General features: G+C 35.6%; 1 protein-coding gene across 1 annotated transcript; it reads right to left on the minus strand.

Moving 5' to 3' along the window:
* Window positions 1-18,075: 18,075 nt before the first annotated feature.
* On the minus strand, window positions 18,076-20,701 carry LOC142407405 (transcription initiation factor TFIID subunit 9-like). Its single transcript, XM_075496924.1, has 2 exons — window positions 20,623-20,701; window positions 18,076-18,821 (listed from the first exon to the last, which is right to left on the minus strand). Exons 1-2 carry the CDS (start codon window positions 20,699-20,701, stop codon window positions 18,076-18,078), a joined length of 825 nt encoding a protein of 274 aa, XP_075353039.1.
* Window positions 20,702-21,160: the final 459 nt, after the last annotated feature.

Below are 21,160 nucleotides of genomic sequence, written 5' to 3' on the forward strand. Positions count from 1 at the left end.
CTCCTGAAGATCCATGATACATGATCCAGATACAATTTACCTGAAAAAATGCCATTTACAATTCTTTATAGTCAACCAAATAATAGCACCTAATCAAAAGGGTCAAGAAAATATTCAGAGGCTATCTTATATTCTTCAACATCTGCAATCAACAAAATGTGCCCTAATCTTAAAACTTTCTCGAACAATTTCTTAGCTTTGTTAAAAATGTAATTCCAATTATCAGTGAGAAGGAATGAAAAACTGGAATTAAAAAAAAAACAAAACAAAACAGGTAAAGGGTCCATGATTCAGGCTCCATGATTATAATATAATCATAATATTACATGTGACTGGAATCACTATGTACATTCAGCAAATGTGCAAAACCATATCCAAACTGAAAACAAAGTTGATTAGGTCCATTGCAGTTTATGAAAAGTGAAGAAAAAAATTATTCTCTTCATTATTTCCTGCTAAAGGTCTGGGAACAGATTGTGTCCTCTTTCATAAATGCAAATGTAAATGTCCAGTAAAATAAAATATTATGTGAAAGCTACCAAAAGGAATAGAAGACATTTTAAAAGCACAGTAAGTGCCATTTGTGTGCCTTTTTTCTCTAGAATAGTAAAGACTATTTTGAAGCATGAAATTCATATTTAGCCAAGATTGTAAAAAATTCTTAATTTACTCTTCCCTTTCTGATTACCCTGAATTACTTTTTACCTACTTTCTGACCAAGTCACAACCTTAATTATTGTCCTTGACAGCAATGGGGCTATCAATGTTAGCATATGATCATAAACACCCAAGCCTTGATAACAGAAATAAGTATGGTGATGGCAGTATCTGCTGAGTGATATGAAGAGAGGTTAAAAAAAAAAAAAAAGGAAGTGAGAAAATCCATCCAACGAGAAAGTAATATGTGAAACATCCAAAACCAAACAAGGGAAATTGTATAATTAAGTGGGATGAAACAGTTTCCCACTTTCTATCAAGAGTTAAATTTCCAAAATGTGATGAAAGCCATATTTCTAGCTGAGGAACTCACTTATTGTTTCCTTCCCTTTCCTCTTTTCCCCCAAAATGTCTAAGATTGGAATTTTGTCAGTATTTTCATTTCAAAGTATGAATAAGGTGACTTTTAAAATACTGTATTTCTGTTGTTCTTTTTAATTTCCTTTGTTGTTTTTGCATTTTTCCCTTTTCATTTTGCCTTTTTCCAAACATTTACTCTTCATGTTTCCCTTTGTGCCTGTTCCCTGTGTGCTTGTACTCGTGTGCTATTAAAAAACTTCTTAATATATAAAGGTTGCTCATCCACTTTGAAGAGATTAACTACATCAGAAAGCAGTGTCTATACCTTTTGCCTTTCTTGATTCATACTTACATATCTGTACACACCCCCCCAAACATATTCTTTTCTGTATATGTATTTCCAAATATCTCTTGAAGGCCAGACACCCAAGGTGGTAGAAACCAATCTGAAAATGATAAATTTGTAAAACTATCTGGCTAAAAAGGGCACAATATCCACCTTGAAAGAAAAGAAAATAATCTTTCTTTTTCTCTATGCATTAACAAAATCAGTGTTTGCTATATTTTTTCCCCAGTTCTTCACCACCTGAAATGACCTTATAGCTATCTATGGAAATATGTTTCCCATTTTCACCATACTCTCAAACTTATCAAGTAATCTCACTCAAATAACTGTATTGAAAGAAGTCAGATTGGCTACTAAGAGAAAAAAAAAAGTTATCAGACTATCTGTTTGAATCTGTAAGCAAATATGGTAATTTATATAATTACAAATACAGACTACAATTATTTAATTGTATATGTATAATAATATATTCTTATATATTTTTAAGAACAACTTGATCGTGCATAGATACAAACCAATGCTGTTGCATAATTCCTTTTTCATCCTACCCCTTCTATAAATAAAATTCACAACTTAAAACCAGTGTCTTTGAACTTTGTATTTTGATTTTTTTGTACTTGTTCCGTGAAATGTTTGTAGAAAGTCTATTGTACTCCCTGATGTCAGGTATTTTTATCAGGTACTTCTTTGTTTCAATTTCCCTTTACCTTTACTAGTCATTTTGAATCACACCCTTTCTGTGGCAGTGATTAACCAACAATGAAAATAACAATTTTGTTTCCACAGAAATTGAGACAATTTTCCCTTTGGACAATATTCACTAGAAATGCCTATCACAAAAAATATCTTTCTTCATAATATCTTGTTTTGCTCCATGCTCTATGGACTGTTTACCATGTTGTATCACATATATCTTCCTCACTTTGTCTCAACTGTTGCACAAGTCTTTAACAGTTCCCAGCCCTCATCTCAACTTGGAAAGTTACAATCATCATTTTTTTTCAGTATGCATCATTATCACTTTTAATATATTTCACACTCCTGAATACTTTGGAAATAGCTCAGACTATATATTTTTATGCATCTAATTGTGATCATCTGTATCGCTTTTGGAGATATATATCTTGCTTTTTTGACTGTGACTTTAAATTATCTGAATTGTGACCAGCATTCAAGACCTGAAGTAGGTGGTGAAAACAGGCCACAGTATGATTTGCATTATCACATTATGTGGGGCTAGTAAGTAAACTTTTTATTCTTTGCTCTGCATTTCTTAATCTGCTTTCTGTTGTTAGAGCAGGTTCTAAAAATTTGATATTTTTCCTCTGAACAACGTCCATTTGTAATTTATTTATTTTAAAAGTAAACAAGGAAAACTTCAGCATTAGTGTATTTATTCAAAAAACAGAAAGAAAAGGAGAATATAATATGTATGAACATATATTTTGAGATAACGGCAGGGGTGTAAATCAAACAACACCAATGTACCTAGATTATAGGGCTTCTGTGTTTCAGACAGACAGGAACAAAATCCTAGATCACATAGCTGAAAAGTTCTTCTTTGAACCAGCGCTTTGTGACAGGCAGGTAACATGAGGTTATGCGATATTTTTGAAACATATTGACATCTTGGTAAAACCTGGTTTGTGTGATGGAAATCTGATTGAATGAACACTAGTACAGCTTCAAGGAGGAAAAAAAACATCCCACAAACAAACAACTGTCAGGGATCATTCCACAAATATCTGAAGGTAGTGTTAATACAACTTGTTTGGTAGTCGTAGCTTGCAGTCACTCTGCCGACTGTTTCTTCTGAGCTCGTAGGTAATGCACATTGTTGTTGGTTTACATGTCATGCGAAACGTCCCTTAAACAGTAGTAATAGGGAGCTTGGCTAAATCCATACCACTTGCAATTACTTGGCTGCCGCAAATGTTAAATGTCTCCTAAAATAAACCATCATTTTCAGTCAGAGATACCTTAAGAAGCATCACTGATATTTTACTGGAAACTGTGGTCGAAAATATTTGGCTACGTCTATACTAGTAAATTAAATATGCCCAAGAGTGTTCATGAGCATTGAAGCTGTCTAAACAGAGTGGTCTGTGTCTGCTCTGGGATGCTCTTTTTGCTTTCAGCATCTTTTGCTTTTGCTTGCTTTCAGCAAGTTTACTGCATGAGAACTGCCTACATCGAATAGTCCCTGGAAAATTCAACCTCTCAGATGATGCCGAGAAACTGTTAGGGACAATGCTAGTAGCCATAAGACAAAACATGTTTGAGGCCCTTCTAACATGGCAATAGTATATGGAGTTGTATTTCAGGGCCCAGGAATGCTCCTGAGCATTGTGTGCTGAATTATTAAAGGCACAGACTCTGGTGCTTCCAGTAAGATCCCACTTAAATGAGTAATACGTTGTGAACAGTATCTTCTCCCAAAAAAACACCGTCTTTGTTTAAACACTGTCTGTGTTTTGCAGGCTTTAATTCTCTCTGATGGCTAAGAGTCTTTCTCTTTGTATCTTGTTCATTTGTTTCTCCTTCAGTATGACTCCCTGTTCTATAGCAACTAAATGAAGCTGAAAAAAAAAATCAACTCTACATAAGGATTTAATATATGAGCTTTTTTCATTTGTTTTTCAACTCACTCATTTTCTAGTAAATATCACAACATAATGGCACAGATTCTGCAGTGGTTAGTAAAATAAATTAACAGAATATGTAACCCCACAGACTCCATAGATCAAATAACCACGAAAAGGGGCACATTTTTATTATGACTGCAGAGTTTGCTTCCAATGACACAGTGCATTGGTTCCCACAGATGTCACAGATTAATTTTTGCTTAAAAATGGAAAAAGAGCCCCTTAGCAGTCATCATACAATTAGAAAGAAAAAAAGAAGAAAAAAAGGACTATCCGCTCACTTCCAGATTCTACTCCTCTTTTGTGCCCAGAAGATTACATTATTCTTTTTAAGCCTGATGTATTTCAGATAAGGCAAAACAGAACCTATATCTATGTGTATATGTTTATCTAAAAGTCTTAAAAAAAATTTTATACGACTCCTTATAAGCATAAAACTTCTTGAAACAACCTCGATTTTTCACAGGACAGTTACAGAATTTTCAATCATTTCTTCTTAAAGAAAGCAGATTCTATTACAAGCAAGAAAAGTATTAACCCGTTTTTATTCCCCTTGTTACATGGTCTTCCAAAATACAGGAAAGAAGCAGTCTTTGGTGCCTCATAGGTTAGATTTTGTAAGTTTACATGAACTTAGGGGAAGGCTTCCTTTTTTCCTTGTCATCTTCCCTTATTGAGAGAAATCGGTCCCCTATTTCAATATAAATGGATCATTTTAATCTGTGTAACATGACTCCAGACAGGGAAGAAAGAAGACAAGCCTGTCTTGAGGATAATGCAATCTACCATAACAACACATACATAAACACATTTGATTTGGATAGAACAAAGGTACATAATAGCCCAAATACAACAGAGAGTATATTAAACACAAGATTTATGCATCACTCAGCACCACAAAACAAGTTCTCACTGAAATTTCTCATGGTAGAAATAGAAACACTAGTAACAGTAAGGTAGTAGAAATGCATAGGTAAAGTGACATGCCAAAACAATAAGTGCTTTAATTCAGTTCACTTTGATGATCTATTTTGTTTCTGTATCTTATTCCTTTTATTATAGTCATGAAAAAATGAAATATTACAAATAATAGAAAAAAGATAATGTTTAGGATACTGAGAAAATACATTTGTAACAATTATATTTTGTATGAAGTCAAGAAAAGAAAAAAAAGCAACAGCATTTGGGATAGAAGAAATGAAAGGCAATCAAATCTGAAGCAATAGCTTGACAATATCACATGTGCCCCCATCACAAAGAAAGGCAATGCCTGCCTGGGCTGCATTAGGAAAAGCATTTTCAGCAGGTCAAGGGAGGTGATCCTGCCCTCTGCTCAGCCATGCTGAGACCACATCCAGATTTCTTGGTCCATGTCCAGGTTTTCCAACACAGGAGAGACCTGAACATACTGGAGGGAGTTCAGTGAAGGGCCATAAAGATGATTAGGGGACTGGAGTATCTGACATATGAGGAGGTGCTGAAAAAGCTGGGACTGTTCAGCCTGGAGAAAGCTCAGGGAGATATTATAAGTGTGTATAAATTCCTGATGGGGAGGAATGAAGACAGAGCCAGACTCTTCTCAGTTGTGCCCAGTGACAGAACAAGAGGCAATGGGCACAAACTGAAATACAGGAAATTCCATTTGAACATAACAGAATACATGTTTTAACTGTGAGGGTGGTCAAAGACTGGAATTGTTTGCCCAGAGGGTGTGTCCATCCCTGGAAATCTTCAAAAGCCATTTGGACATGGTCCTGGTCAACCAGCTATACATTGCCCTGCTTGAGCAGGGGGATTGGACCAGATGACCTCTAGATGCCTCTTCCAACTTCAACCATCCTGTGATTCTGCAAAAAGCTATGTAATGAAATACAGTAAGGAATTAAGAGATTTTCCAGGGAAAAAAGATTATGATACTGATGAAGAGTATAATTGAATGGGGAAACAGCTGTAATGCACTTAATTTGACTGCTTGGAAAACAGAAGTTTCAATGTGGGATCTTTCATTACAGTAGATGTAATCCAAAGCTCATGGAAAGAAGGAAGGAAGGAAGGAAGGAAGGAAGGAAGGAAGGAAGGAAGGAAGGAAGGAAGGAAGGAAGGAAGGAAGGAAGGAAGGAAGGAAGGGAGAGGAAGGAGAGGGAGAGGAAGAGGGAGAGGGAGAGGGAGAGGGAGAGGGAGAGGGAGAGGGAGAGGGAGAGGGAGAGGGAGAGGGAGAGGGAGAGGGAGAGGAAGGAAGAAAATATGTATCAAAGGTTCCTGAATGCTTTAAAAGGAACCTGTTTTCTATAGTTTCTCATTAGAAAGGAACAAACTAAAGCAAAAGAAATGATAAAAAATAGGCACTCAGAATAGACGCCTTACACATACGTGCACACCTATATTCACTATGTAATTTAGATAATTTCATAAATATCTTTGAACATTTAAATTTCAAATAACTTTAATACTTATTTAGATATGTTAGTAAAATATTAAACATACACATTTTATTTAGAATAAAAGTCACATTACTATTTGTTTCTGCTGAAATGGATAAAGTATTTTCTTGTTGTGAATTTTAAAGGTATCTCATTCCACTATCCAAAGCAGTTCAAAGCAGAAGAATTGCTCACAGATGATTGCACAATCAGTACAAGAAAATGTACTTTAATATCTGTGTCAAAACAGAGATGGTTTCCATGTACAATTAAAGCTTTTTAGAGACAAAATGAGTTTCTTTAGGTTTGTCTTTATAAAGTTATGCAATAGGTGACATTTCAAGCATCATTCAAAGTTTAACTAAAATGCACTTTGAAGTAAATTAAAAGCAAGGTGGTTTAATTTTTAAATTACACCAGAGCATTCATGTATGCTTGGTAAATAAAATTAAATGCATTTTAAAGGTGAAACAAATGAGTCTTTAGTGCTAGTACCTATATTCAGGTTATTTTCTGACAGCAGCGGACACCATTGTCATCAGAAAGGCAGGAACATGATCCAGATGCAGAAACGGCCAAAGAAATAAAGAAGATTGAAAACAGGATACAAAGCTTGGTATCATGATGATAAAGAGTTTTAAGCAATTATATTTTCATTTAACTCAAATGGAAATACACAAAAATAATATGGTCAGAACCTAAAATAAATTTTTAATAGGCTTTGCCTGTGGATCTAAGAAAATGGCTGTAAGTTTCAAAATCTCCAATTTTTTTGAAAGTTAGAACACTTACCTTTCATTCCATTCATTCGTAAATTACCTGTATAGATTACTCACATTAAAAAATGTTCCCATATTTCACATGATCTTAAATCTGAGTAATAAATCATCTTCAATATACAGCACTGTCTCTATAGTTATCTGTTTCAAATATTTGTGTCATATTCCTACCTTATTTCTTATACATGGTGGTAATTTAAAACAAACCCATATGATGGACAGTAATCTGAACATACTACCATCATATTTAAAATAATTTCTATGTTGATTTTTGATATTGTACATTTTACTGTCTCTTTCAATTTTTCACTGAATTTATCAGAATTGTTTCTTTTCTGATTTGTCTGATTTCTGGGAAATTACCCTGTCCTCCAAATAACCTAGTGATTATTACTTTTTTAAAATGATTTATAGAAGTCCCTTATTTATTCCAGTATTTATTATTCCTCTGTGTAGCACGAAACCGTGATTCCCTGCACTTTCCTATGCACAGTGTTTAAGATTTTTCTTCTAACTCTCTCTTACCTTGAGGATCAATAGCAGATACCCACATAATCTTTTCTTTTTTGTCATTCCTAAAAATGAGTAAGTAAATATTTCACTTCTACTTTTTGCATCTTCAGATGGGTTGTTTGACAACTACTGGTATTACTTCACTTGTTTTTATATTAACTTAAAAAGTATCTGGAGTGTTCACAGTCAAAGTCCGGAAATCTTTTCATCTAATGTCACATACACTAACTCATATTTACTGTCACTTAGAGTATGACTCATGAATTGTTCTGTTTATGTCTTGTTCTCTGAATCTGCACTGTTAACCTCTATAGCGGACCTGGTCTTGCACAAATACAACCATGGGGTTAATCTTTGCACTCAGAGTAGTTCTGTTGCAGTGAATAAATACATGAATGTCTGTACAGTAACACATCTGAACTGTTGTTCAGAAGGATCAAGATACAATTACATGGTTGGCATAATCAAATGTTTTGTGGTAAAAAAGTTGTATTGCAGACTGCTCCAACATCTGTTTTTTATTTTCTAATGAGGCCCTCGTTTGGATGGCAAATGCATGCTTATATCATGGAAATTTTTACTCCTATTAGCTAAGCCTCTGAAGTCATTTCAAGGCATATGTATTTGAACTGTTTTATTTCCTTTTCTTTGAACGCTTTTCAGAACATTGGACTTTATAAACTATATTTAGAATCAGCAAGACTGATTGAGAACAAAAATACTCTTTTCATGAATGAATTTTAAAATTTAATTTCATATCATAGGTGAAATTTCTCTTTATCTGGAAAGACTGTTTATGAAAATACTCTTAAAGCAGCAAAGTCACATTTGAGCATAGTCTCAACACTAGAGTTAGACAGCAACTTCAACACTTTGTATTAATTAATCCAACAACTTTAAATAATTAATGGAAAATCTACTGAATTTACAGTTCTATAACACAGATTTTGGCTACTTTTAGAGTGAAATTAGATTGTTCTCTCACTTGGCACAGTGTAGCATAACAAGCAGTTCTTCTTTACCTAAGTAAGAAAACTGCAATGAAAAAATCTGCCTTCCCTTTCTGAGTCCACTCCTTTTATTTTTTCCTGAAACTTGTGTCCGATATTTCCTTACCAGCTTTAAACTTGTGCTTGATATTTACTTACCCCTATAGGAGAAGACAGGATCTGTTTTTAGGATCTCCAAAGGTTTATTGTCACAGGATCCAGGAAGCAACTGTATGAATTGCTTTGGTGACAAATCCCACAATTAGGTCTCTCCAAGCTGGTTTCTGTAGAGAGTCCTGTTAATCTTCCCTCATGTTCCAAATGAGTGCTCATGTTTATTCATATTGAGATACCTATAGGACCGTGACGTTAGAAGATTAGGTTCTTCAATAAATATATCCTCTTTTACAGATTTCATTGATTACATAATGAGCTCCTTCACACAGAACAAATGAAATTGATTCATACATGCATATATATTTATACTATCACAGGATACATATTTATACTATCACAGTATATTATATACTAATAAGGTATGCCATCAGAACGAGAGCTTTTAAAGTTATAAAGTATCATCAATGTAAAAAAAGATAAGATCTTTGTAACTGTTAGAAGCTCTAGCAAAGTGAGTAGAAGGTGAGGATGCTGTGAGAGGCCTAAAAATCTCTTTTTGGAGATCTGCACACTGAAGCACACACCAACTATATACTCGTTTTGTACCTTTACACCCAAATATTTGATCTTGTGATTAAGATTAGACAGCATGTTGGCCTATACTTTTTGCTTTGCTATTGAATATTTACAAAACCATTTCCACCAAAGTAATCTAGACAATCAAATTAAATACTATATATAAGCAGAATGTAACACCATATTGACTGTCACATAATATGTCACAGAAAGTAATGACCTTATTCACAAACCTGCACATACCTCCTTAAGAAAGAAAATTAAAAGGCATCCATACCTGGACTTTATAGTGCCTACAGCTAAGGTGAACATCAATATTTACTAGTCTGAAAAGTAAGCACACACATACCAGCACTCTTTCAGTATTTAGCACAAAGGATCTTGAGTGCCACTGAGTTATGAAGTCAATAATGAACCTCTCTAAACTACCCAGCTAACAATCAACTACAAATCATTTGACACTTGTTTTATTTTGGTGTCACCGTAGAACAAAAATCTTACTTTCTCACACACATCCCAAAATAATTTATGAGATATGTGTCATAGTTTTTATTTTAGTTTCAAAGATCAACTTTTGAAGTCAGTTATATAGGAAGAAACTCATATCCTTTTTCTTTACCACTATTAGTCTTTTTTTAGTTATCTTTAACATATCCATGACAGAAAGCACAGTTCATTGTGTCCCTGAGTGGAACTTGTCTTCTGATGTGGTATTTAAACTATTTTTACTTCTCAAATTAAAAAAGAGGAAGATTTTAATTCTGACAATGGCATGCAAGTGGGAGAGACAGTTACTGTTTCAGGCCTGGAGGGAGCTCTCTGAACTGTAGTCAAGAAAAGAATAGGCCTTTTCATGGTCTTCTTTTAAACTGTAAAACTGTTATTTTAAAATCGACAGCACCGCTTTTTTTCCAGGCGACACTTTGATACCATGCACTACCATTTGCCAGTTGGTAGCAAATGCTGTCAGCTGGCACATTTACCTTCAGTACACTTGAATAGTGAACTGGAAATCCAGCCAGTTATTCATTCAGAATATAAACAAGCATATCCATTACTTGACTAACTTTTCAGTCCATAGTTTGAGACAAAATTTCAACTAATATAATGGAAGAAATCCATGAAAGAAAGAAAGCTTCCTCTTATTTTTCTAACTGAAAGTGTAAATGATGGAATGAGTTCCTAAAGTGTCAGGAACACACAAGGAAAGTATTGGCCTGTTCACACTGGAACTGAAATCTGCTTGGAATAAGACTTTCTTGGGTGGAGATTAAAGTATTTCCTATCTTCAGTGGATTTGATGAAGGAGATCGGTAACACACACCTTCACTGGTAGGCGATAGACAGGAGCAATGATACTTCATTTACTCTTAATGATTAGAAACTCAGTTTGCTTGGACTTTGCTCAGGGATCAATACTCTAACCTAAAATGCTTCTGAATATTACTAGCACAACATTTGAACAGGATATGATCAATAATATTTTAATAACAATCACAAAAAAGGTCTATGTGTGGTAAACGGGTAAACTAGTAATATATAGTTGGGATATGAAATCTGTGCTAAAAGGACTTACTTACAAGTGTCTACATAAACTGAAAATAAACAAACACAGCATTTACAGATCAGCAACTGCCAAAACCAACTTCGTAAGCATGTTTTACAATACTTCACTTATGTTTCAAATTTTGATTATGGAGGTAAAAATGGCCCATGTTACATTACTCTTTCTACTAAGAAGTCAGTTTAATAATCTACCTATGTTAAAGAAAAATATTATGTCTTTAAAGCCTACTTCTGGGAAATTCATGAGTGGAAAGAGGGTGTGAAAAGATCCTATGCAGAATAATCTCTGATTATCTCATTGAAGTTCTCTCATTTAGGAGTTGTATACTTCATTGCCTTCCCTCACATAGTCAACTACAAACACAAATGCTTAATAAAATTAAGTATTAATCTTTGTAACTCTGAGGGATTTATTCAATATTTGCATAACAAAGGAAGTGGATACCATTACACTAAATTTGCACAGTTGAAGTATCATACAGTCAGAGCTAGGGATACCCATGAAAAGAATCTTTCATAAACACTATGCATAACTGACCCAGAGATCTCTAATATGGGTTCCTAGTTATACTACTGTTCTGATGGGTAAATTCAAAACAATGAGGTACTAAAAATTCTGCAGCAAGCAGACTAATGCAGACCTAAATTTCACTTTACAAGCTGTACCTTTGTTTTAGTGAGGAATCTTAAAATAAGCAAATGTTTATTATTATCACATTGTAATTAGATGTTTTTTCACACAGGAATTATGACCAAAATCAGCTACAAAACCAGTCTTCTTTTCTCAGCATAGCAGTTTATTAACCAGAGATATGGTTGTCCCCTTATTAATAGAAATTGCTCTACAGTTATTATTGTGCTGACACTTTTTAATGGTAACCTCTAAAGTAAATTAAAAAAAAGATGAAAAAAACTGTAAAAAGATTTTTTTTTAAAGAAAACCTTGAATTCCTTTATTTTCTATATCTATTTGCAAGAATACTTTCCCTCTTTTATCTATTTGTTGCCTCACTATATCATACCTACTTTCCTTAAGGTCATATCCTCCCACCTTGTGTAAGAATAAAATAATTGTCCTAAAGACACATGCTTTTCTGCATTACTCTGTGTGGTGTATATTTTGCATTATAAAATAATCATTATTATAGGGTGCTCAAGTCTTGTAACAACAGACACTAGAGCAAGATGATTCATAGAAAAGATCAAAAGGCAATTATATCTGTTTGTAATCATTTGATATTTTGGAAGTTAGTTTTCTTACTTCTTCCTTCCCTCTTGCCTGATAGTACAAAAATATTTCTTCTTGTTGAATAGACAAAGACCCTATGGTGAAATCTTTACTCCTGGCAAAGAACTTCAAAGTAATCACTGTCTAAAGTCACAGCAACAAACAGCAGCACATATAAGAACCTTAGGCTCAGAAGTAACTTCATCAAAAGGTTCCCAATTACACTTGAGATATTCTTAGTATTAGTGCAGAATTATTATTTTGGATTCAGATCCATAGATTGAGTAAAAATGTACAGAAATAGTCAGATTTAAATCTTTTGCAAGCAAAGTAACATTTCTTTGAAAGGAATAAAGTCAGCAAGAAATTAAATATAATATATGCTGTATGTCTCATACAATATAAAAAGGAAAAATAAAGGGTGATTTTTTTTTTAAGAAGCAGAAAAATATGCAGAAAAAGCAAATTCATTTTTATTTCAATGGTTTTGTCTTTCCTTTGGCTTCTGTGGTATCCCCTGCAGGGATTTAGCAGACATTGAGAAACTACCTTCCAGGGCCTGTCACATCCCAAACATACTAAAAAAAGAAGCATTCACATTGACCCTGATTTCCATAGGAAATAAAATCAGACTCTCTATATTCAACCATAAAAAACCCATATGATTTGAGGAAAATAATTTTTGTGTAAGTGTTCTCCAGAGAACCTCTGCAGGCTTCAATAGCTGAGCTCTCATGAAGCCTAATTCTAATTCAGCTGCATAAAATCTCACCTCACTGGCCCTGCAGCATATATAGCACAGGCTTGTTTTTAAAGCCTTCTGATCCATAAAAAATCTCTTGAAAATCCTCTGCCTTGACCAAAGCACCCCAGAAACTTGTGTTCAGATTCCAAAAACAGAATAGGAGTGCTAACCAAAACCTAAAACATGTTACATTAACAGTAAGAAGTACATCCCATAAAGCCAATAAAACAAGCTAACAGAAATGTAAATCTCCTGATGAAAGTCAGAGACAGTATCAAGCTGAATAATTTCATTGGTCCAGTTTCAGCTGAAAATTTGAAATTTCACTTCTGCCATTCATTTAAGCTCTGAGCCTGAGTTCTGACAAACAGAATCAGAAGGCTCCTGTCTGAGTACTTGACTTAAAAATTTGAAAGTCAGGGTGTCACACTAAATTTTGAAGATGCACTGTCTCTGAGGTGAAATTACTTACTTCTTTTCACAGTCAGTCAGGCTCAACAAGCAAGTGATAAATCTTTGTCTCAGGAACTCATGGAAGAAAACTCTTCCTACCTTATTAATTCAATACTGCTCTTCTTTAAGATTCACATTCTCTCCAGCTCAGCTATGCAATACCCTTTTCACTAATACATTCTACGAGTGTATTTCTTTCACGGGTTGTTTTATTCTAGGTTTTGGATTTTGTTGTTGTTGTTGTTGTTTGGTTGTTTTTTTTAATTGAGAAAAAAAAAAAAGAACCACAAATAATTAACAGGCCAATTTAAAAACTCACAGGTAAAATATACACCTGCAAAAAAAGGAAACTCTGAGCTTACAAAGCCCTCTGATGCAATTTGGATTCTTCCAGTGAAATAGTGAAATGCTATTTTGGGAAAAAAAAAAACCAACAACTTTTCAGTACTGAAACTGTGACTTGTATAGAGAAACATTTTCCTTCTTTTATCTTTAATGTACTGCAGTATTACCTCAGGGCTGGGTTTTGCTCATACTACATATCTGGATGACAAAGATGTTTAGCAACACATTTTTCAATTAGACGTTTTTTTAATTAGCATTTTTAAAGACAAATATCTACAAATAATACACATACAGGAGAAATCGTTCTTGTAGGTTCCCCAAACATTTTCTACCCCAACGCAATACCCTGAGTTGCTATGACTATAAATCAGTCAGCTGCTTATTTAAAAGTTGCCATCCTTAAAAACTTATGCTTAGGAATTACAACACTTGGCACCACTGAAGGGATTCCTAAATTAAGACCTAAAACTTTCTACAGGCGGGTGCCTTCTAATGGCTAGGGATGATATAATTTACTGTGCAGGTTTCGGCTGGGATAGAGTTAATTTTCTTCATAGTAGCTAGTGTGAGGCTACGTTTAGGATTTGTGCTGGAAACAGTGTTGATAACATAGGGATGTTTTAGTTGTTCATAAGTAGTGCTTATACTAAATCAAGGACTTTTCAGCTTCTCATGCTCTGCCAGGTGCACAAGAAGTTGGGAGGGGACACAGCCAGGACAGCTGACCCCAACTGACCAAAGGGATATCCCATACCATATGGCGTCATGCTCAGCATATAAAGCTGGGGAAGAAGAAGGAAGGGGGAGGGGACATTTGGAGTGATGGTGTTTGTCTCCCCAAGTAACTGGTATGTGTGATGGAGCCCTGCTTTCCTGGAGATGGCTGAACACCTGCCTGCCCATGGGAAGGAGTGAATGAATTCCTTGTTTTGGTTTGCTTGCGTGCGTGGCTTTTGCTTTGCCTATTAAACTGTCTTTATCTCAACCCACAAGTTTTCTCACTTTTACTTTTCTGATTCTCTTCCCCATCCCACCCGGGGGGAGTGAGCGAACAGCTGCGTGGTGCTTAGTTGCTGGCTGGAGTTAAACCACAACATTTACTTTAATCAAGTATATGAGTCTAGCAACTCAGCAAACCTTCACTGGATCTAATGAAAGCTTAGATAGCTAAGTCACATGTAGAGAACTCCTTTATAGATATCTATATTTAGGGCTCTGAATTTGAAGTTTACTTCCTTTTTTAAATGTGTAGTGACCATGCTGTTCAAACTGCTTATGGGGGCAGTTCTTTGAGCCATCTAACTATGTAACTGCTCTTAATTTTGTCTGGGATGATGCACAGTTTTACCTCTATGGGAAGGCATCTGTGGACAGTCTCTGATATGGGGAGAAAAGGAATCATACTGACAAAGTCATTGCTTAGGTTCTTAGTTCTTCAGTACAAACTGGAACCTAGAAGGTCTGAATGTTTCCTAAGCAGGTCAGCAATTGAACATCTGCTCAAGCCTGCTTGAAATATAAATCTCAACATTTTGGCTTAAAACTGGTGAGGGACCCAAATAATTTGGAGTTGCTGAGACAGCCATTTAATGTCTAGAAAACAGGTTTTTCTTTTTAGGTTCCTGAGGCTTTTCAGTTTTGGTTTGGGGGCTTTTTTTTTTTTTTCTCCTCAGCACTGAAATAGAAGACTAACAGGTTGTGATTACTTCTGGTGACATATGGTCCTGCATGGCTGATAATGTCCCAGAAAGCTAAGGAAACAGAGCCAAAATATGTTTTGTGCACTGGCATTTTATAAATGCAAACAGATTATTAACATTTTATCTTTGTCAGTTATTCATTAGTGTTAAATGAACAAACCACATACATTTGTTTGTATCTAAAATAATTCATACAAGGCATTCAAAATTTTAAGCAGATGTCCATGTTGCAAAAATAATGTTTGTAATTAAACATGGTTAAATACTAAGTGTATACAATTCCTTTTCTTTCCATACATCTCATTGAACATATGAAAATAGTTCCTGGTTTTCGGTGTCTGGGAAGACAGCTAAACTTATTTTTCAATACATTCAATAAGAATAATACATATAATTTAACACTACTAAAGCAATCTTCAATTTTCCTTCTTCTAACTTTTTCATCCATAAATTAGCAATCTGAATGTTATCTTCATGCATATTGTATGTCAAATGTCAAAAAGATGTCAATACCAGCTTTGAATAAGTCCCTTTGTTATAAATGAGAATATGTTGCATATGTTGCATTTCCCCTAAACTGAGGATCTTAACTTCTGAAGAAAAGTTTCTGAGAATTTAGGACTGCTATTTATTTTATGAATTATTTTAAAATATGTCATTTTAAACGTCATATGTCATATTAAAGAAATACGACACTTCACACTTCCACTCTAGTAGAAGTTAAATTTAAGTGAAAACTGCCTCAAATCAGACAATATAGCTGTATGTTCTGTTTAAATGCAAAGTAAGTTAAGCCATCGTTCTAAATGGTTACTTTGTGACATCAGAAGAACTCAAACTATCTGCATGCTAGAATTACAGCTATTGAAATTACACACAGAATTACTGTGTTCAGAGAGAAAATGCATCACTGAAAGCTAAGCAGTGCCATCTTATCTCCATACAAGACAGAGGTGTCATTGGCAGCAAGTTGCTGCAGAGCAAAACTGCCTGCTTCAAAGGGTTTGTCAGACCATCACGGGATTTGCTGCTGAGCATGGACTTAAATACTAACCTTGTCATTAGCAAATCACAACTAGTTAGGATCACCAGGAAATCATAAGTTTTCGTTTTTAATAAATGAAACACAAACATACTTGTGCTGGTCCCCACCTCACACGCACTGCTAGCTTGTCTGCTTAGCCACCACTGCTAGACTAGGCTGAAAGTGAAATTCAACGTTGCTAGCTCCCATCAGAGGCTCACTAAGTAAAGTCCAACCTCAAGTTACATTTTGGAATTAATACTCGTGCAAAGACTGCATTATTTGCTATTGCTGGTGATTTTAAAAATAGCTAGCAGCTTCAATAGCAGCTGAGACCACCTCAGATAAACCCCAGATCTATGAGGAACTGAGCAATACTCTGTGGTTTCTAAAGAAACAAGAATATATAAAGCTTTATAAAATAGAAGCAAAACAGACAGGATGGTGAAGTATTGTTAACCTATTTGGTCTTTGTTTACAATGGAATTTATTGTAATGTCAAGTATCCCACACAATTTCACCAAACAGCACGTTGGGCTTGATGATAGGATGCTTAATGCAAGCTGAACAAACTTGTCTGACTCACTTTGCAATTAGATATGCAAAAACACAGCAGTAAAGATCAGTGAATTTCCTCTGTTTATCTCATCTTTCACTTTGAATTCCTAAGGACAGTTTCATTATCTTTTGAGAGGTACTGACAGGCTCAATGAATGTAGCTGTCCAGAAAGAGCAAGTTCCTTCAAGTCACAGTACAATATGGAATTTTAGTTGGGGCATTTGATATACAAAGTGGAATGGAAATTAAGTTTGATGAGATTCTGTTTGCGATCCTCAGATGCTCACTTGTGAGACTGACAAGTCAATTCACTCTCTGTCATGAATCCTACACCTTGCCTCCATGTGGCTTATAATTCTGTTGTGCAGCTCCTCAAGGGGCAGAACTGGAGGTGTAAACAGATCTCATGCACTTTATCATCACGGTAAATTAATTTAAGTTTCTGAACAAAATTGCATAATACAATACTGAAAATGCCATCGCTGGTTCTGGTTTTTGGTTTGTTTTTTTTTGTTTGGGATTTTTTTTTTTTTTTTTTTTAACCAATCCTGCTGCTCCAGCAACAGTGAGAATGACAGATGACTTAGTCTATGAAGACAATAGGCTTCAGTCTTTTTCATGGATTTATATATGTATGTGTGTTTGTGTTTATAATGAATATATAATGCACATGTATTATTTTTTTCCTTTAATTGATACAAACAGGTAAGAATTGGATCTTCTGTGCAAATTCTGGGTTTTCTTTGAAAGAAATATTAAATGTCAAACCTTTTCAAAATAATATTTGGAACAAAATGCTTTTCAGATCAGTTAAAACTTTCTGGTTGCTACAACAGGAGATGTTTTAAAATGGAAAGTTAAAGTAATATATTTCAATGAAAAATCAACGTATTAAAAATATTAACATTTTTATAAGTTAATATAATATATATATTAACATATATATAACATTTATAAAAATATTAACATTAGAATAAGTGTTATTCTAAAAAAAAAAAAAACAAAAAAAAACCCCTCTTGCCAAAATATACTTCTTTCCTAACTATTTAGATTTCAGTAAACCAACATTTCTAAACAACAAAATGTTTTACATTCAGTTTTCTCTTCACCAAAGTCATCATCTTCATGCTTCCTTTTCAAGGGATTTGATTCGTTAGATGTATTCTGTGATGATACCATATTCGTAGTAATAAGAATGTTCTTTGGTCCAATTAACGAAGGATTAATTAGAACATTCTGAACTGTCGGAGTAGTTGTTGTGGCTGACTTGACTGCTGCCTGGGAGGACGGGATCTGCACGGTGAACCTCTGACCCGTCAGCGACACTGGAGTGCCAACTTTTGTTGAGACAAATACGGTTTGTGCTGAAGGTGTACCTAAAGTAGGAGTGCTGGGCCTGCTGCTCACAGCACCAACGCTCAGGCGAGGGACTGTTATCCTTCCTGCTGAGGAAGAGACCTTCTTCTGCAAGGACTTGAGCCTGTAGTTGGGAGCTGTCAAGCAGTATCTGTCAGGCGGGAGCCTGGGTCCAGAATAAGGCTTTATCAACGGCAACGGCGTCTGATTTTTCTGCCTTGCAATATCTAACAAGAAATCTCTTGGAGGCGGAGATGTGAAGGACTGGTCTGTTCGGCACTGGATCGCCAACCTCACCCTCACGTCATCTGCATCGACACTGGATTTCTTCGCGTGGCTCGAGTAAATTTTTGCATCTTCCAGTATGGTAGTCACGTACCTGTAGGCGAACTCCAGCATCTGGTTGATGCCCAGGCGGCCAAGAAGGCCAATGGCATCCTGGCCTGTATCAAAAATAGCGTGGCCAGCAGGACTAGGGAAGTGATTGTGCCCCTGTACTCGGCACTGGTGAGGCCGCACCTCGAATACTGTGTTCAGTTTTGGGCCCCCCACTACAAGAGGGATATTGAGGTACTGGAGCGCGTACAGAGAAGGGCAACGAAGCTGGTGAAGGGTCTGGAGCAGAAGTCTTATGAGGAGCGGCTGAGGGAGCTGGGACTGTTTAGCCTGGAGAAAAGGAGGCTGAGGGGAGACCTCATCGCTCTCTACAACTACCTGAAAGGAGGTTGTAGAGAGGTGGGGGTCGGTCTCTTCTCCCAAGTAACAAGTGATAGGACAAGAGGAAATGGCCTCAAGTTGCGCCAGGGGAGGTTTAGACTGGATATTAGGAAATTTTTCTTCACCGAGAGGGTTATCAAGCATTGGAACAGGCTGCCCAGGGAAGTGGTTGAGTCGCCATCCCTGGAGGTATTTAAAGGACGTTTGGATGAGGTACTTAGAGACATGGTGTAGTGGTGGTTTTTGGCAGTGTTAGGTTTATGGTTGGACTCGATGATCTTAAAGGTCTCTTCCAACCTATATGATTCTGTGATTCTGTGATTCTGTGGAAGTGATATATAATAAATCAATCAAAATAAACTTATAAAAAGACAGAGAATCATGTTTTAGGGCATAGAGCAGACTACCAGTGATGCATTTTAGGAAAAGAACTGCTTTGCTCTGGTTATTTCATAAATCCATCTTTTATACACAGGCAATCTGTATGAGAAAACAGACTTCAGAGGAAATGGCTATTATGCTGCTGCTTAATTTGTCTATAGCAGAACCCTGGAAAGTAATGCCTCCTGCTGATGTTGCACCCTCCTGCAGTGGCCCTGACTGAACCTATATGCTAAGCATATTCTAAGTAAGCTCCTCTAGGGCCTGGGGAGGATTAGTGATTATTATGCTTGACTTGGGCAGAGGCAATTTTACTGAGGTGGCCTTAAAAAAATGCATGGGGGGGAAGACCACCCATGTCTTCAGAGCCAACAGAATGTGGGCTCTTAGACCTATTTTTAGCTGAGTCCTACTTGATAGACATAGAAATTTTTGCTGAATCCATCTCTTAGGTTTATCCTTATCTTGAAACTGAAAGCTACAGTCCTAAATAAGGCAACTTTCCAGATAGTTTCAGGACTGGGGAGTTCTCTGCCAGTGCTGTTTAGTCTGACCTTTCAGTGAGCTGCAAGTAATACATTGAGCCTTATGTGATCCAGAATAATGAGGTGAATTTTGCATCAAAGGAATAGTTTTAAAATCTCTTCCCTTTGATTTACATGAGAAACCATGGTTTACCTGGTTTACATAACCTTGTTATGCAGTTTATTCTTGCGAAGATATTTTCCCTCACTGTTTAAAATCAGCCAATACGTGTAACTGAAGAAACAGAATTTTCAATTATTTGGCTTCAACAGAAAAGTATGCCCTTCAGTGGTTTTCCACTAATTTTTACTTTTTAACGACAAGTTCATCAGTTCAGAATTTGTCCAGAATACCAGAAAACAATATTTTCACTCATTTTTCCATTTGCAATATTAAAAATTAGTTTGAATATAGTCCTTTGGAAAAATCAGAGAAATCATTTAATGATTTCACTGTACCTGTAACTACATCAGTCAGCCCTGCTTTGTATTATTACTCCATTTCTATATAAAATACCTTTGGTTTTTTGAACAATGACCAATTCTACTGTAAATCTTACAAAATACTTCTCTCAAACTTTCCCTTATTCCTTTAACATATGCTTGAAAACTGTATTTTTACAGCTCTTCACTGGTAAGGATTTCCATATAGGGCCTCTTGTCTCAGAATCAGCAGCTGGTTCAAAAGAAAATGTGAACATGTTTTCAACAGTTCCTGATGGTTTGAGCAGCTACTGACCTCTGGGTAAAAAGAATAAACAGCAGAGCTGAGAACAAAAGGAGTCCTCAGGCTACTATTAACTCACAGTAATAAGGCAGACATGATGTACTGTGGTCAGTACAAGTCTCATTTGTAGATAAGCTGTAAAGAAAAAGCATTCCACAGCCAAAGAAAGGTCAAAGGTTAAAGTATGATATGATTGTTTTTAACTAATCTTCCAGTGACAAATTTCTGAAATATGAAGGAGTTCTTAGGTTTCCAAAATATATTTCAGGGTATTTTTATATGGCACTTGATGTTTCAAGAAGCACTTAGCAAAGAAAAAGCTTTTTTGTAGATTTCGGAGGAAAGGGACGGCTGAAGGGAAGGGGATGTTAAGTTTCTTTCATAAAGTAGTCAAAGTAAGGTTTACATAAAATCTTTACACTTTTCTGGCACC

The sequence above is a fragment of the Mycteria americana genome, chromosome 1, assembly GCF_035582795.1.
Source record: "Mycteria americana isolate JAX WOST 10 ecotype Jacksonville Zoo and Gardens chromosome 1, USCA_MyAme_1.0, whole genome shotgun sequence".
Classification (NCBI taxonomy): domain Eukaryota; kingdom Metazoa; phylum Chordata; class Aves; order Ciconiiformes; family Ciconiidae; genus Mycteria; species Mycteria americana.

Bases quoted from the DNA above. Each gene is read 5' to 3' on its own strand.
- LOC142407405 (XM_075496924.1), bottom strand. From the start codon at position 20,701: ATGTTCACATTTTCTTTTGAACCAGCTGCTGATTCTGAGACAAGAGGC. The intron at 18,822-20,622 runs GTAAAAATACAG...TTTTTGATACAG, and splicing joins ATCCTTACCAGTGAAGAGCT to GCCAGGATGCCATTGGCCTT.